The following is a 16,414-nucleotide window of genomic DNA, read 5'->3' as shown; positions in this document are numbered from 1 at the left end:
GACGTGTCTTTATGCTATCTACTGAAAGACTAGGTCTTGATAAAATACTATTTCTTAATCTACATATGTTAGTATTGAGCATACGGTATTGATTATGCACCACTTTGACTTATCAAATGGTGCGGGTTTTTCGCAACCCAATAATCCCGATATATTGGATAGTTGTGATTAATATCTAGCGGTGCTATGATTGCTATTATGTTGAATCGTGCGCGAGGTGAGTCTCGTTTGATAATGTCCTCAAGAGGAGCTCGAACAAGGTTTTATTATTCGGAAAACTGGCCAGTTGGAGTTTTATTACTCTATGAATAATAAATAAGTGTTTCTTGCTAAGTCTACTCTTGGAATTAATAAGATGTTAATTAATTAAGTCCATAGCAGACATTAATTAATTAATGAACATTTATATCTTAAGCGCGAGTAATAAATAATAAACAAAGTGGAAACCCGGATTACTTGTAATTTCGTATTTGGATGGGGAGAGTTCAATATTACTTCTGTAGTGGCTGCTCGTAATATTCCAATATAAGCTTGTATTAAATTGTGGGTTCAATTTAATTAGTGAAAAGCTAATTGGGGGAGCTCATATCCAAAACCTTCCATAGATCCCTATCTGGGCCCAAAATGAACTTAATATAAGTAGGAGAATAAATGAGACAGAATAATTAATTATTCATTATGAAAATAACGTCCCTCTCTTCTCTAGAAGGAGACGATTTTTTCTTATTTTCTCCTCCGTGAGATTTTTCAGCTCCTCCTCCGTGAGGAATTTTCTGTCTTCTTTATTCGAGTCCTAGTATTTTGATAAGATCAGCCCACCCTGATATCGAGATACAGTTCGGGAACCAGAGAGAAGATCCGTGGTCTAGTATTGAAGATCATCGTGGAGAAGACGCAATCAATCGTCGATTCTTTGGAGAATCAAATCGGTAACCCTAAACCGTAGAAATCATGTTTAGTATTTATATTTTTCTAAGCATGATTATTTGCGTTCTAGCATGCAATTATCTGTTTAACATGTGAATTGATTAATCGCATAATCGGTCAAATAGATCCGTATCTGATTTATTTATTTTGTACAGGTCTTCCGCTGTGCAAGGAGCACCAAACCCCAGCACCCCCACCATCAAAATCATGCATGCACCACTGAATCATACATGTGAAACTAGCACACATTGTCAATGTTGTATGTGCTCTAGTTTAATATGTATGGTATGAATTGACCGAATTCATACCATGCATACCAAACTGAGTATGTATGGTTTGAAATTGGAGAGTTCGGAATGAACATCACAAATGAGTTCGAGTTGTCTAATTTGATGAACTTAAAAGAAATTTTATATGTTACTCCGTATAAATTTACTATTTTCACTTCGAAATAATGGTTGTGCACATGTTGCCAATCATCCTACAAGGTACGGGTTTCAAGAACTTGTTAAATGCTTAAATTTATGCGCATTACCTCAATCGCATATGCGGATTAGAGTGTGACAAGTTCGACAAATTAATGTGAATGTGCAAAATGTGGGTGATGATTATTTGAGTAAAGATAATTTGAGACGATGCTAGAGAACACAAGGGTGAAGTACTAAATTATTGATTTTAGAGAGCATAAATTTGGTCATCATTGCCCATGTCTATGTAGAATTATGGTCCGAATCTAGAACGTTTAAATGGGTTGGAGCAAATATGTTAGTGAAGGCCCATTTCGCCTATAAAAGGCCCAAATACAACTTTCTATAGATCACTGAATTAGTATAGTTTCCACTTCCACAACCAAAACCCTCCCCCTTCTGCATTCTTTTTGAACAAAACCCTAAATCTCCGGCGACGATGAAGCTCGTCAGGTGAGTTCTTCCTCATACTTTGCGAAGATGCTTTGATTTGTTTGTTTTACGCTCGAGTTATGGTTAATGTCTGACTTATTGTTGTAATTCGAGCAGGTTTTTGATGAAATTAAACAACGAGACCGTGTCGATTGAGCTTAAAAATGGGACCGTCGTACACGGCACCATAATTGGTTTGTCATTTTCCCTGTGACTGTTTCGTTTATAAATTCACGTTTGTTCCTGAATTTTTTGTTACTTTTCCTGCAACTGGATTGTTTCTTCCGCTATAGTATATAATACTGTTTGAGCGTTCAGCATTTCATTAATTCAAGTAAACTTGTTAGCTTTCGGTGTCAAGATGTCAATAATGAATTCTAGGTATGCTTACTTTAATCAAAATAAATATAGAGAAAATGCATATTTCAAGCATTTCAAAGTAGGGCCTGCGTTCTTTCTTGCAATGCGGTGTCAAGATGTCAATAATGGATTGAAGGTCTTATATGTAAAATTTATAGTGATTTTGTTTCTGAGAAGCTGAAAGGCAAGAACATGAATTGTGTTTACAACTATCTGATTGTTTTGTAGTCAGTACTCGGTGTCCGAGCCATAGTTTGGTTTGTCTAACTAAATTGTGTTTAGTTGAGTGCTATAATATGCTTATTTAAACCAAAATAAATACTGAGAAGATGCCGGAACATTTCAAGTAGGCCTACTTTCTTTCTTGCATTCCCTGTTTAATGCTTTTAATCTATATCTTCAGTTTTAAATTATTGAAGCAACTCTCACATATTATGTGGAAATATCTTCAGTTTCCAGTATGAGAAGTGCTGTTCCACCTGCTAATTATTTTTCACATCTCTATTGCCTTTGATGACCTAAGTTACTCGTATTTTTATGCATTACTGAACCCTTCATTAGTCGTATTCAGATCATATTCCTCTATGAAGCGAGACATTGTATCAGTATGAGACTAGTCTGAACTGCAACAGAACCTTATTGAGATGAAAATGATTTTTTTTATAATCATAATACAGTTTTGCTCTACTGGTTTGGAAACAGAAATCTAACTGCAGTTTCTTTTTTATAGGTGTTGATATCAGTATGAATACTCACTTAAAGACTGTAAAGCTAACTTTGAAGGGAAAAAATCCTGTGACTATGGATCACCTGAGTGTGAGGGGGAATAATATCCGCTATTACATCCTTCCTGATAGCTTGAATCTCGAGACTTTGCTTGTGGAAGAGACACCTCGGGTCAAGCCCAAGAAGCCCACTGCAGGTATGAAAATACTCACGGAATCTCTCTTTGCAATTGTAGTTTGTCTTCTGTTCTAAAAATGTATTCAAATTCTTGTATTTTATGTGATTTCAGGAAGAGCTGTGGGACGTGGCAGGGGCCGTGGCCGTGGGCGCGGGCGTGGTAGAGGCCGCTAAGTATGGTTCCCATCATCTAATTTTTTGCAGGCCGTTTGTCATGTAAACATCTGTATTAAGAACTGAACTAGCTAAATGACTTGAATATGATCTGTGCTGTGTTTCCAGGTAAAGATAATTTAATCTTAATTGAGATATCATGTACTATTTCTTTCTCTTTTTCATGAATCCTGTTCTGATGGTTCGATGTCTATGTGTACTGCTCCAAGAATCATTTCTTTTTCATAAGATGTAGGTGAAACATATGCTACTCTTTTCTGCAGTGGTCTTATGTTGTTCAGATTCCTAAATTATATGTTAACATGATATCTTGCTCTTAAATTGCATTCATATGGAGATTTGGATGAAGATGATTTTTGAGGGAGGTGTAAAGTAGGTGATCTGTAAGATGTGACCGAGAATTGGTTGTATCTTGTATGTGTAAAGTCAATTATATGATTATATTTTTGTTTGGTCAAGAGTTCCCATCATCGCATATGTTTGGGACTATATTTGTTTGTTTCGATTTCAAAATGGTGCCATCTCGCCATAAATGCTATCTGTGCGTGTTTCTCGTGACCAACTTGCAATTAGATACTTATCTTCTTTTCTTCTTAATAAATGATCTGTATGTATGAATGACACGAGAACATAAGATGCAATAAGATTTGTTAGTGGAGTAACTTGTTTTCACGGTGAATCAATTTCAATTTAAATTTGACTGTATTGAATTAATTTGAGAAATAGACTGTTTAGGTCATGTAGTTTAAAGCTCTTACTGATAGCGTATGTTTTAGCTCTTACAACTGAATTTTATGGGCCTAAATCGATCAAACTCTATGAACATTTGAAAAAAAAATCATGAACGGTTACTTATTAGTTTAGAAATGGGTAATTAAAGCAATTCTAACTATTTACACTAAAGTCAAACTCACGTAAATATCACATTAAATATGATTTTACTTCAACCATTTACACTAAAGTTAAACTTAAAGAATATTTAATAGTATTATGTTTTTTTAACACATAAAATTTGAAAAAGAATTTGGATTTGAGTTTACTTGTTTAGTGTAAACTTAAAGATGATATTTTAAAAATAAAAATAAAAAATGGGATTAGTTTTGGAGTACTATTGGAATTAATTACCTATCTCATTTTAGGTTTTGGTGTACTATTAGATAAATGGTCTTATAGATTAATTCCAACAAATTATAAACCCTTAACTCTTACATTTGAACAGGTCGAAATTAGATGCAGAACATAAAAGAATGAAAATTTACGTTTTTTAGGGATGGAAATTACCTTTTAGTGGTTTAGCTATTACGTAAAAATTGTAGACTGCAGTGGAAATTTAGGCAGCGAGTCCATTTCCCTCGGTCTAGTTGGATTTCTTGCTGTCACTGTTCTAGTTTATTAGTAGTATAAATAAACGAAAGTTATAAAAATATTGATAAGGTAATATTATCCAGTTTGATTCGGAATTTCTGATTAGTTAACATTTAATTTCTCTCAATATTCAATTATATAGATGAAAATATGGTGGGAAGCGGACGAGCATATACAATCTAACGCAATTTTAGTAAAACTTAGTATTATATTCTTGAACAAATTGAATAATATTTTTTCCCCAAACTACATATTGCAATTTTCTACTCCATATCATTTTAGACGGAGAGATAACTGTGTAACACAATATCTCAAGAATTTAGTGTTGAGACATGCGATTAATGTTTATAATAAAAAAAGTCGTCGTAGGGTCGCAAGCTCATAAGCAGAGTATCTATTCGAATCTCAATTCGATTGTTTTTAATTTTCAAACTTTCAATTCTGTCAAAGAGTGACTGTACAACGTACTACAATATCCTGTATCCATATCCAAAATAATTAATTCGGGACCCAACAAAGCAAAAGATATTTTGCACAATGTAGAGACTGACCTATTAAAATATCTCCGATAATCTTGCACACTTTTTAATAAGAGAAATTGGTCTCTAAAACCATGAACTTTGCCCAAAATTTGGTATTTCTCATAAACTTTGAAATTGGTATATAATATCACGAATTTTGTATTTTGTTTGGTATTTCCCAAATTCACTCAAATAAGGTATTTTCATCAAAATCTTATTTAACATAGGCAACCGTGATATGTTTTATAATATTTGAAACCATTTTTTAAGTTCATAACATGTAGCATAAAAAGTCACGTTGAAAACCACGTTGATTTTATTGTGTCAAGTATGATAAAAGCCTCGTAAGTTAGTCAAATATAATAATAAACATGTAATGGAAAATACCAAACAAAATGCAAAGTTCGTGATATTATATACCGATTTCAAAATTCATGGGAAATACCAAATTTTGGACAAAGTTCATAGTTTTAGAGACCAATTTCTCTTTTAATAAACATTCTTTGTATTACAATTTGCTAAGATACTAGTTTTATGCTTAATTAATAAAATACTATTACATGGTACATATTCTTGTAATATTCTTTTTAGAACAGTCACAAGATAAGTATATTAAATTATTACTCTTTTGACATTCACTTTTTTTTACTTTTTTTTTTCTTTTCATTTTTATCCTCTTATTTTCTTTTATCTCTCACTTAATTAATAAAATTTTATTTTCTTAAATTTCGTAAAAAAAGAGATACATTTTTTAGCAAGGAAAGAAGAGAATATGAATTTTAATGCAATTATATAAATTAGAAGATCAATAAATAATTTAGATAGTATTAATGGATAGTGAGACTATATCATTAATACTAGTACTCGATAATGTATGATGGTCTTTTTTCAAATAAAAATAAATTAATTTTAGGAGATAACCAAAATGATAAAATGACAATTATTTTAGATACACCTTTGATATTTTACATTTTAAGCTTATTCTACATTCCAAAAATTATTCCCTCCGTCTCCGATTAAGAGTCACACTTCATTTTTTACCATAAATAGTAAGTAGGTCCCACATTCCACTAATTCAATACACTCACATTTTATTATAAAACCAATATAAATAAATGGGTCTCACATTCCACTAACTTTTTCAACCAACTTTTCTTTACATTTCTTAAAACTCGTGCCCGGTCAAAGTGTGACTCCTAATGGGGAACGGAGGGAGTATAAACTTTTGACATCTTAATTTTAAATTTTCATTCTACATTTTACTAACTCATTTACATGTTTTATTTATATATACAAGTTTTATAGAAGTAATAAATATGATACTCCTACATTTTACTCTTTAAATAATACTAGGCTGTTTTCTCTATTTTAGTTTGTCCCACAAAATTAGTCTAATTCTCTATTAACAATACTAAATCACTTTTTTTTTTCTATCTCTCATATTTTACCAATTTTGCATTAAAACCGTCCTTAAAATCTCTATTTTTAAGCCACAGAGGGGTATAATATAATAAAATTACACAATAATTATATTTTAAAGTCCCCCCTCTGTCTCAAGTGATTGTGTTCATTCTTGGGTTTGGTTGTCCCAAACTAAAATGATGTATTTCCTTTAATTTTGGCAAATATCAACACTTTTTTTTTTTTTTTTTTTTTTTTTTTTTTTTTTACTTTTCTCACTTTATTCAATCTATATTTTTTTTCTATATTTACTTTATTCTCTAAAATTCAGCATCCCAAAATGAGGGTCTCACCTCTCACACTTGAGATGAGACAAGATATAGGGAGTAAAACATGAAGTAGGCCTATAAAATCTCATTTTGGCTGGTCATTATCAGATTGTACTGTATTTTGTTTTTGTAAAGCACTACTTTGAGATATTTTATGGGTTTGAGATATTTTTATGATACCGTTATAAATGGAGTATGATTTTGCTTAGAGGATTTCTATACCTTTGCTCCTAGTAAAAGGCGATTCGGGAATTAGGGTTTTAATCTAATTTCAGGTGCCTTCCTTTTTGAGCGAATGTGTTTTAACATGCGTCAGAATCTTGTTTTTAAGGATTGTGTAAATTTGGCCTATTTTCTATCTCTATGTATGATATAGGATAGGAATCCTTTTGCTTCAGAGTGCGCTATGCCATTTTAGAATTGTTGCTATTTGCTTGCTTAGGCTTTTCAAACCAGCATAATTGGATACTGCAGAGTAATGGAATTTGGTGTTAAGCCAAGATTATGCATACATACAGCCTCCCTATTCCCAAACTATGTAATTAAGCCCTAAGATTGTGTGTTGCTGTCCATAAAATTTGTATGAGTTTAAAATGAGAATTCTATGGATTTGGTGTTTGAGCTTACTCGTTTCCCTACATATGCTTCGAATTTGCATTTTTTCTTGTATAGAAATGAGATTACTTTACTGAGGAAGTTGACAATTTTTGTTGATTGCTCAGTTACTAACATATTATTCATAATTTTTGGTATTCTGGCTTGGTTTTTGTATGCAAACGTAGCTTTTCTGGTCATGGATTAATTCACCAAAAAATCATATTCAAATTATTAAAGCATATTAAGTTTCACCAAAAATCCTATCCTTATTTTAGATCTCTTGGGGATAATATGATGGGTTATTGGTTTATGATGATGTTATATAGGTGACAAGAATTCTAGGGAAGCTTCCTGTATGCTCAAGCTTAGTCTACCATCATCTGTAGGGTCAAAAAAATTGTTCTGTTAGCTAATTAATTGATGGAAGGAGGGTTGTTAGACTTTAAATGAGAACACATCAGGGTTTGAAATGTTAGGTCCTGAAATTATAATACTTATGTAACAAATGATTGCTATTCACAATCCTCCCTGAATCACCTGAAGATGATTATGCTAAATGATTCTGAGTTGATTATCCACATGAAAGCAGGGGATTGTGATGGTTGTATAAGGTTTTAAAGCTTTATGCAGCTAAAACTGAAACGCTACCTAAAATGCATTACCAGAAGAGATTTATCTAATGATTTGTAAGTTTAGAACAAAAAACTGTTTTACAGCTTTGTCATTCGCTTGTTTGTTTGTTTATTGAGAGTATGAATTGGCTGTAGAGTGTGAAAGGTGCATTTGAGCATGGCCTTTGCCAAATGCATCAATGCTTGAATACCTGCTTCATAGTTATCTATGTAACTTTTTTTATGCTATTATAATGCTATCTCAGCTTGTTTACCTTCATCCATAATTTTCCTACTTATTTCAGATGTTAAAAGAGCATTAAAAATGTCAGTTTCATCAGTGGATGGTATGGCATCATTGAGCAGTGATCTTTGCTATGACATACTAAGGCGTCTCGATGGCGCTAACCTGGCTATTGCAGCGTGTACTTGTGCTGCATTCTCTTCTATCTCAAAAGAAGAGAGACTGTGGGAAGATGTATGCTCTTCCATGTGGCTTTCAACAAACAGCAATGATGTGAAAAATTTGATCGCTTCAGTTGGTGGATTTAAAAAGTTTTATGCTGATTGTTTCCCCCTCATAGTAAACAAGGATGTTCCTGAATTTCACTGTTATGACTATTATGATTATCCTCAAGAATGGACTGAAGCTGACTACTATGGGGATGAGGATGAAGTAGAAAATATCTCACCATCAGATTTCGTGTCGATTGTGGATATCAGATATAGAGAGAAAACGATTTGTTCTAAAGTCATCTGGGGTATTCCCTACGCGAATGGCTCTAGTGGTTGGTTCTACAACTCTCCTTTTCGTCTGGATTTACTTGCAAACAATGCAAGAGATGACGAGCAAACAGATGACGTCGTGCTCTCGCTATCTGATGCCCTGCCTCCAAGTTGGTCGATTGAAAGGGAGAGAAAAGATGGGAAGCTATGGCAAGAGCTTCGCGATGGAATCAGGCTTAGTTGGATTCTAGTCAACAAGAAAACGAAAAAGGCCGCCAATCTCTCGAGTTGGAGTCCTATAGGAGGACAGAGACATTGGCCTACCGACAAGGATTTCTTGATACGATTCGGTTCAATTCTCCCTGCAAAAGACATTCTTCCATGTCAAGTAGTGGAGTGCATCCTTATCATGAAGTTCAAAGTGGTCGTTGCCGAGGATGGAGGCTCCCACACCACTCTCAAACTATCCGAACTAAGCATGCAGCTTGGAGACATGGAAGGCTCTCATGTCAACGGGAGAAACAGCTTGCTCGTTCTCAAAGAAGCGCTCAACTGCCCTAGGAGCAAGAACTACAGCGAGGCCCTCGAATCATGTCACTTGTACTCGAAAGTCCAGAGCGAGCTCAAGGAGAAGAAGATGAGATATGAAAGCAGGTTAGATACAGTTTGGATTTTAGTAAGTATAGTTGCTTGCGCAACATTTTGTTTATACTGTTTGTGAAAATTCCCTATGGCTTGTGTGTTATAGGACGCAGTTTTGTTGTGTGCACATATAGTTTGTATCTTCGTCTTCCCTCACCACTAAACGTTGCTTGTATAGTAAATTATCTTCGACCACCTCTACATAGTTCAAAGAGTTGATCAAATGCTTCTACCCTTATGCTCTTCGTTTTGCATTGTGAGTGCCCTTATGTCATCATAAATCGTTAAAAATTATATTATTTCTTTAATTTTATAGCATGATAGAAGCTTAATATGTCAACAAAATTAATTGTCAAGTATTTACAGCCAAAGAAAGAGTAGCTATATAGATATTGTATTATGCATAGATTTTGGTGACCCTAAATTCGCAATCTCGCCCAATTCTTCCACTTTTGCAGTCAAAATTTTAAGTGTCTCCATAATTTAGTTGAATTTTAGCATGCATACAGAGATTATATCTATATGAATATGAAAAGTGTATACAGAAGATTAAAAATAATCAGTATTTTTAATGAAAAGTGCAAACGGCTAATTCAATACAGAAAATCATTAGTAGTAGAAGGAACTACGTGGTCAAAGTGTACTTGGAAAAAATTGTACACTAGATCCATCATGCCTATGTAGAATACTACTATCTTATAAAATTTTAAAAACAAGAAAAAGGTCAAAAATGAGGGATCATTTCTCTACAAAAAAGAGGTTTACAAATTTTCAATTTGATCAAAACACCATATCCCCAACTCCATTGACCATCTTCTCCAAATCTTCTTGTGAAAGAAGGGTTTTTTTACCCATTGCTCCACTCTTATCGTACGGCTGAGCCATCTTCCTCAAGAACTACACATACCAGGTGGTGAAATTTTACTTGTTTTTATTGTGTGGTGAAAAGAATTAAGAAAATACAGTGCAAATCACCATTCAGTTAAGGTTCAAACGTACCTCTCTTGCGATATGCACAGCCATGTCCGTACTCAAGTTCAGGTGAGCATCGCGTAGATGTGACAGTATCCAACCAGGCAGCTTCGAGCGCTTATCATGACGACTATATCTAAGAGCACAAGCAACCATTAAACACACATCAAACATTCCGTAAATTATCAAATATTTTCTCCAGGTGGAAAAATTTTCTGTGGAGGCAGAAACAAGAATTAAGCTAACGAACCTCTTGTCAGCGAAAATCATCATCCCATAATCCGCTTTTGACCTGATAACTCGTCCGACACATTGGGCCGCTTGCCTCTGCATATGTACATGAATAATGTTCGATCATGTACAAGCACAGATCCAAATTATATATACTTGGAATTTGGAAATAATGGGTTGCTGAAAGTACCAAAGCATCAAATGTCAAAAAATCACCCTCCTTTATCTGGAAAGTCTCCCGCAAATACTCCAATCTTGCTAGTAATATTCTGCAACATTTGAAGAATTTAGCATATGGCAGTAGCTCACTAATCACTATGCAAAACAGTAATTCATTTTCAAATAGGGGTAACTGCTTTTAAAGTCACCAATTTTCCATGAATTCCGGTTTTTCCCATGAACTTTAAAAAGTTCGTGTAATGTCACGAACTTTATTGTCAGTTGCCATTTTCCCATGTCAGGTTTTCCGGTCTGATTCAAACTGTTCGTTTCCTATTAAGACAATGTCCAAATTTTTTTATCTTACTATCGTTATCTTCGTCTTTGAAATAGCTTCGCGTGGGTACCTTGTACGCCTCAATCGGAACTCGGATGAAGAAGTTATGACCATTATGATAGTACAAGGTCGCACAAAGGTCGTAGCCTTCATCAAATGGCCATAACTTCTTCATCCGAGTTCCGATTGAGGCGTACGAGGTACACACGCGAAGCTATTTCAAAGACGAAGATAACGATAGTAAGATAAAAGAATTTGGACATTGTCTTAATAGGAAACGAGCAGTTTGAATTAGCCGGAAAACCTGACATGGGAAAATGGCAACCGAAAATAAAGTTCGTGACATTACACTAACTTTTTAAAGTTCGTGGGAAAAACCAGAATTCATGGAAAGTTGGTGACTTTAAAAGCAGTTACCCCTTTCAAATACATCAAGTGTGGGGGTCCGTTCAAGAACACACTAATCATTCTGGTTACGGAAAATACTAACAGAAAACAATGACCATTGTGTACACAATCAAGGACTAAAATGGTTGCGAAACAATTTAAGTTGACGACTTGACAGAAAAAAAGGTCATAGGAGCAAACCAACCTGCTCAATGTATATTGAAATGGGATGCCAAACATGATAACAAGTCGGCCATAATGTCTATCAAAATCGATACCTTCTGCCACTTTTCCCCTGCAATCAAAGTAGGGAATGACTTGAGAGAAAATTATGTTAAATTCATAAACTTTAAATAAGCAGAATGTATTCTGACACTAGCCAGTCCATTACAGTTTTGCATCTTCGGATAAGATGCGAACTAAAGGGCACTCAGCCACAATGTCTAATCACTGAAGTAAATATAAACTACCACCACATACAATTAGGGCTAGGGAAAAATACCGAAATACCGGCCTTATCGTACCGAAAAAATACTGAATCTTCGGTATACCGTGACTTTCGGTACGGTATGATACCTTACCTAAAGATTCCGGTAAGGTAACGGTATGAATTTTCAAATACCATACCGAAATTCGGTATATACCACAAAAATATAAACACTATTATATATAAAATATATTTTATATATTTTTAAATTATAAAATCTATTGTGAAATATAAATATAATTATGAATAAATTATATTTAATTTATTTTCAAAATTATAAAATATAAATAATATTCTAAAAACTATAATTTTCTATTTTAATTGATGTTGAAAGTCATGTATACCACAAAAGTAAGGTATACCGAACTTCGGTACGGTATACCGAAAATGAGGTACGGTATCGGTATGGATATTCATCATACCGAAAATAAGGTATACCGAAGTTCGGTATACCGAAAACTTTGGTAAGGTAAAGGTATGACTTTTTCGCATACCGTATTTACGGTAAAGTATACGGTATGGTGGTTTCGTAAGGTATACCGTACCTACCCACCCCTACATACAATATTATCCTAAGCTTACATTATTGGTAATGTCAGGCAAGAATATTATCTTTTAGGAGTATTAAAAGTTTATTGGTAATAACCACTGCTGTTGGAATTCAACAATTGTCTGAATAAGGAAAAATATAAATGTAGACACCTTTCCTTCAGGCTGCAGGTGCTACAAGGCACAACATAGAAAACAATACCTGGCTACTGAGAAAAAGACGGCGCCTCTTCCACAATCACAAGCTCTACGATAATTGTCAAGTGCGAGTGTGGTTTCAACGACATCCTGAGTCTCTATGAAAACAAGTTTACGTTGCATAATTTCCTGTACCGCATTCAAAGTGAAACCTTTGTAAAACAAAGCCTCAAGGCAGGTAGCGTCAACTAACTTAAAAGTTTATACAGGAATTTCCAGAGAAATGTTATACAAGAACGATTACCTTCAGAATGCCTGATTCGTGCCAACTATTAACAATTCCATCCATGTAAGAGTAACTGACAAAAAAGCACACGACTCCATCAGGAACAACAGAGACCATTTCTAGCAAAAGTTTGCCATAATTTTTCTCTACACCAGGGTCACTTCTAAGATCATATTTTGTGCTCACTGGAAGCTGGTCACTGAAATAAAACATGGCAAAAGAGGAAGAGTTATTAAAACAACAGCCAAAGCACATTTTGGCGTTGGATAATTTTTTTTTAGAGTTTTGATAGCATAGAACCTCCCTAACTAGTTACCTTCCACGAGTGAGAACCATCGGGCAGATGCAATCCCTAGTTAAGGACATTGTAAAGCTTCGGCTCACCACAGGATTGAAATTAAGAAGACGAGGATAGAGGTCAATGGGGCTCAGTGTCCCAGATGTAATAACAACTGACTGAAATCGCTCAAATACGGGTTTTATGGCTAGAGAAGCATCATGACAACAAAGCTGAAAACCAATATGATTCGTGAGAAGCAATGCTGAAAATCACTAGGCAGAACAAGTATGTAGTTGTCGAGCAAAAAAATGTACAGAAATAGGATAAATTAGTTTAAAGATGCCTAGCACAACATCTGAACATTAGTAGATTTGAAAAGCTCTCCAAGAACAAATCATTACACATAAAGATCTCAAAACTGCTACCACCTAGAAGTGACACCTTCCCCAACCAACAAAAGGAGGCTATTAAAATATCAGTAACTATGTTTCTTCCGCAACATGCTATAAAGCTAAATACCTGAAGAACAGGATCGGGTATGTGCGGCATCCTTTCATCAAAAGGTTCAATTATAATAGAAAATCCTCGAGTGTAGGTCCCCACAAGAGTTGCCAGATCACAGATTGTTTGGATGTGGAGAAATTCATCGGTGTCGGTGATCTCCAAGGTTAACATAAGAGAGTAAAGTCGATCATAACAAAACTTCAGCATTTTCTGGTCAATTCCAACTTGTGCATTGACTGATGCAACAAATGTAACAGGCCCCTCCTTCTCAACACTTTCCGTCTGCAATCGCCCTTTAAGATATTGTACAAACCTACGCAAAACAGACAAAAAGTGCTCTGCGCGTCTTATATTTCCAGGTACTGCTTCCTTTAGTATGTCATCAGGCAAGGCAGGATTTGCTAGCCATGTGTCACCAACTACAAGGAGAAGAAATGTCAGAATAAGTCATGGAAAGACTTCATGCCAAAATTAGTTGAATACAAATTTACACAACATACTAGGAAGGTCCCCTCTTTGTGCCAAACCATCAACAAGCCTGTTGTACTCTGCACGCAGTCGACCAGCATCGGTGGCCTTTAACCTTCCTACCATGGTAAAATAAAGTTAAGACGAAAGAACATTCAAAAGTAAGTTTTTTGTTTTTCCTCATAGCCATAGGGCGAAAAGTGGTCAACAGTCAACACACTTTCAGGAGGAATAATACCACAACTCTTGTGCAGAAACCATGCCAGAAAAGCAAAGTTCAAATGCCATATGGCACAAGGAGACTTTCTAATATGTAAACTGATGATTTCAGTTCGTCCTTATTTCTAACATGAAGTTAGCTGTCCGAACCACCAATGTGAAATCTTGGCCAAACATTTAAAATAGTACACAGAAATCAAAACTTAATCCCTATCAGTATGCACCATCATAAACAGTATGCAACCAAACATTATTAGTTTTTTATGTTAATGATAAACCTCTAAGATTAACTAGGCCAAGCAAAATCTTTTAATACACCATAATTTCAAAAAACTGTAGAATCTTTTAAGTTTTACTGCTTTTTATGGACAACATCCGGACTTTGAAATACAATAGAAACACAAACAGAGCGGAGAACATATATATAGGAGAGGAGATAGAAAAGAACACTTCAAAGGGGAGAATATAACTATATAAAAGTGGCAGAGGCATTACCACCTTGAGTATATACAGACAAATGAAAGCATGTACCTCTCAATCTCCTGGGACATCCTACTCAGATTCCTTGACGCCCCATCAAGTGTTTGTGTCCTCACATTAACACTAAGTGCCTCAATGCACACATTATCAATATTATGGGCCTCATCAAACACCACAACGGTCTCCCTCTGCATCTCCTTCGATATAATTCCAGCAACTTTAGGATCAAGCAGGTACTGATAGCTATATACCACTACATTTGCAAATTGAACCATACGCCGTGCTAGAAAGTAAGGGCACCACCCTTTCTGCTTTCCAAATGCCCTTAAGTCCTTCAGCAGCAATACAAACAAAAAAAAAAGTCAAGATAGTAATTTTCCAGTTTCCATTATAACAATTCAACAGATAATCAGATGCAAACTAATCTGAAACACATTTCCACCAGTTCAATCCAAGAGGAATCAATTACTAAATCATAAATCCAATTCCAGTCAAACTAAAAATGATTAGATATATACAATTCGCCAAAGACTGAGAATCGCAAAATAGAGAGAAAAAAAAACCTGCAACGTATAAACTCCCGGAGGCAACACGGCGTCAGATGCAGCCTTCTCATAGTTCTCAAAAAAGTCGCACGTCGGAATGTCAGGATTCTCAATCGCCACTGCCCTAACCCAGCTCGCCGTGAGCTTCCTACAAGCAGCATCCACCGAATCACGACTATTCGCCGAGACAACGCGGGGATTGACGCACAAATTCTTCCTCGAGGAGAGACCCAACGCCAGAATCCTCGCCGACGGCCCCAATTCCTTGACCTGATAGTCGTGCAGAAACCTCAACTCGGATAGGGTTTTCTCCATCTCGTGCACTGTGCGGGTGCAGTAGAGGAGCTTCACCGGATTGGAGGGTTTGGCGAGAACGTAGCTCGTGATTAGAGAGAGAAGCGCGATGGTTTTCCCGGTTCCGGTCGGCATTTCGAGAAGGCAGTGGCCCTTGGCATCGAGGGCGCGCTTGAGCTCCACCATGTACGAGTACTGTTCAGGGTAAATGTTGTCGTACGGGAAGTATACGGTTACGTCTTCGATTTGGAACTTCATCTTCACGGCGGCACCGACAGCTTGCGGCGGAGAGCGAAATAGCCGTCGGTAGTGATCGCCGGCGCTGATGATTTGGGGAGCAGGGTATTAGCTGTTTTTCAGAGAGTGACGTCGTTTAATAGTCCTACTACATTCTCCTGTTATTTATTCAATTTTTTTTAAAAATGAATAGTAGAGATTTCCGTTAAAACATATACTCACGGAGGACCAAAATGATCAAATTGTCATATGTGCAGGACCAAAAAATCCATAAGATAAAGTTTAGGACCAAAAAGGTAAAATGGTCATATGTTCAGGACCAATTTTGGCCTTTACTCATTAAAAATTGATAAATAGAAGTATTAAGAATATATAGATTAAACTAT

The 16,414-nt window shown here is 35.4% G+C and overlaps 3 protein-coding genes across 4 annotated transcripts; 2 read left to right on the top strand and 1 right to left on the bottom strand.

Moving 5' to 3' along the window:
• The first annotated feature begins 1,762 nt into the window (after positions 1-1,762).
• LOC125201555 (small nuclear ribonucleoprotein SmD1a) lies at positions 1,763-3,450 on the top strand. The gene is made up of 4 exons (XM_048099720.1): positions 1,763-1,847; positions 1,944-2,020; positions 2,917-3,108; positions 3,202-3,450. The coding sequence occupies exons 1-4, from the start codon at positions 1,834-1,836 to the stop codon at positions 3,261-3,263; spliced, it is 345 nt and encodes a 114-aa protein (XP_047955677.1). The 5' UTR covers positions 1,763-1,833; the 3' UTR covers positions 3,264-3,450.
• Positions 3,451-7,005: 3,555 nt separating this feature from the next.
• Positions 7,006-9,687, top strand: LOC125195510 (F-box protein At2g27310-like). Of its 2 annotated transcripts, none has more exons than XM_048094756.1 (2): positions 7,006-7,154; positions 8,393-9,687. In XM_048094756.1, exon 2 carries the CDS (start codon positions 8,413-8,415, stop codon positions 9,532-9,534), a length of 1,122 nt encoding a protein of 373 aa, XP_047950713.1. In that variant the 5' UTR covers positions 7,006-7,154; positions 8,393-8,412; the 3' UTR covers positions 9,535-9,687. The 2 variants fall into 2 exon arrangements, with proteins under 2 accessions (XP_047950713.1, XP_047949956.1); XM_048093999.1 differs by having other exon boundaries at positions 7,019-8,162.
• A 317-nt stretch (positions 9,688-10,004) lies between these two features.
• Positions 10,005-16,161, bottom strand: LOC125202792 (general transcription and DNA repair factor IIH helicase subunit XPD). The gene is made up of 12 exons (XM_048101262.1): positions 15,516-16,161; positions 15,004-15,284; positions 14,286-14,368; positions 13,801-14,204; positions 13,318-13,511; positions 13,020-13,200; positions 12,780-12,904; positions 11,747-11,836; positions 10,849-10,927; positions 10,678-10,754; positions 10,455-10,563; positions 10,005-10,352 (listed from the first exon to the last, which is right to left on the bottom strand). Exons 1-12 carry the CDS (start codon positions 16,047-16,049, stop codon positions 10,236-10,238), a joined length of 2,274 nt encoding a protein of 757 aa, XP_047957219.1. The 5' UTR covers positions 16,050-16,161; the 3' UTR covers positions 10,005-10,235.
• Positions 16,162-16,414: the final 253 nt, after the last annotated feature.

This window comes from Salvia hispanica, chromosome 1, assembly GCF_023119035.1.
Source record: "Salvia hispanica cultivar TCC Black 2014 chromosome 1, UniMelb_Shisp_WGS_1.0, whole genome shotgun sequence".
NCBI classification, from domain to species: Eukaryota; Viridiplantae; Streptophyta; class Magnoliopsida; order Lamiales; family Lamiaceae; genus Salvia; species Salvia hispanica.
This window is presented reverse-complemented; position numbering and strand designations above follow the sequence as displayed.

Coding starts and splice junctions, on each gene's coding strand:
- LOC125201555 (XM_048099720.1), top strand. Junction 2,021..2,916: donor CGTACACGGCACCATAATTG/GTTTGTCATTTT, acceptor TCTTTTTTATAG/GTGTTGATATCAGTATGAAT. Junction 3,109..3,201: donor GCCCAAGAAGCCCACTGCAG/GTATGAAAATAC, acceptor ATGTGATTTCAG/GAAGAGCTGTGGGACGTGGC.
- LOC125202792 (XM_048101262.1), bottom strand. CDS start 16,049: ATGAAGTTCCAAATCGAAGACGTAACCGTATACTTCCCGTACGACAAC. Junction 15,285..15,515: donor CGGGAGTTTATACGTTGCAG/GTTTTTTTTTCT, acceptor TTGCTGCTGAAG/GACTTAAGGGCATTTGGAAA. Junction 14,205..14,285: donor ACAAAGAGGGGACCTTCCTA/GTATGTTGTGTA, acceptor TTCTCCTTGTAG/TTGGTGACACATGGCTAGCA.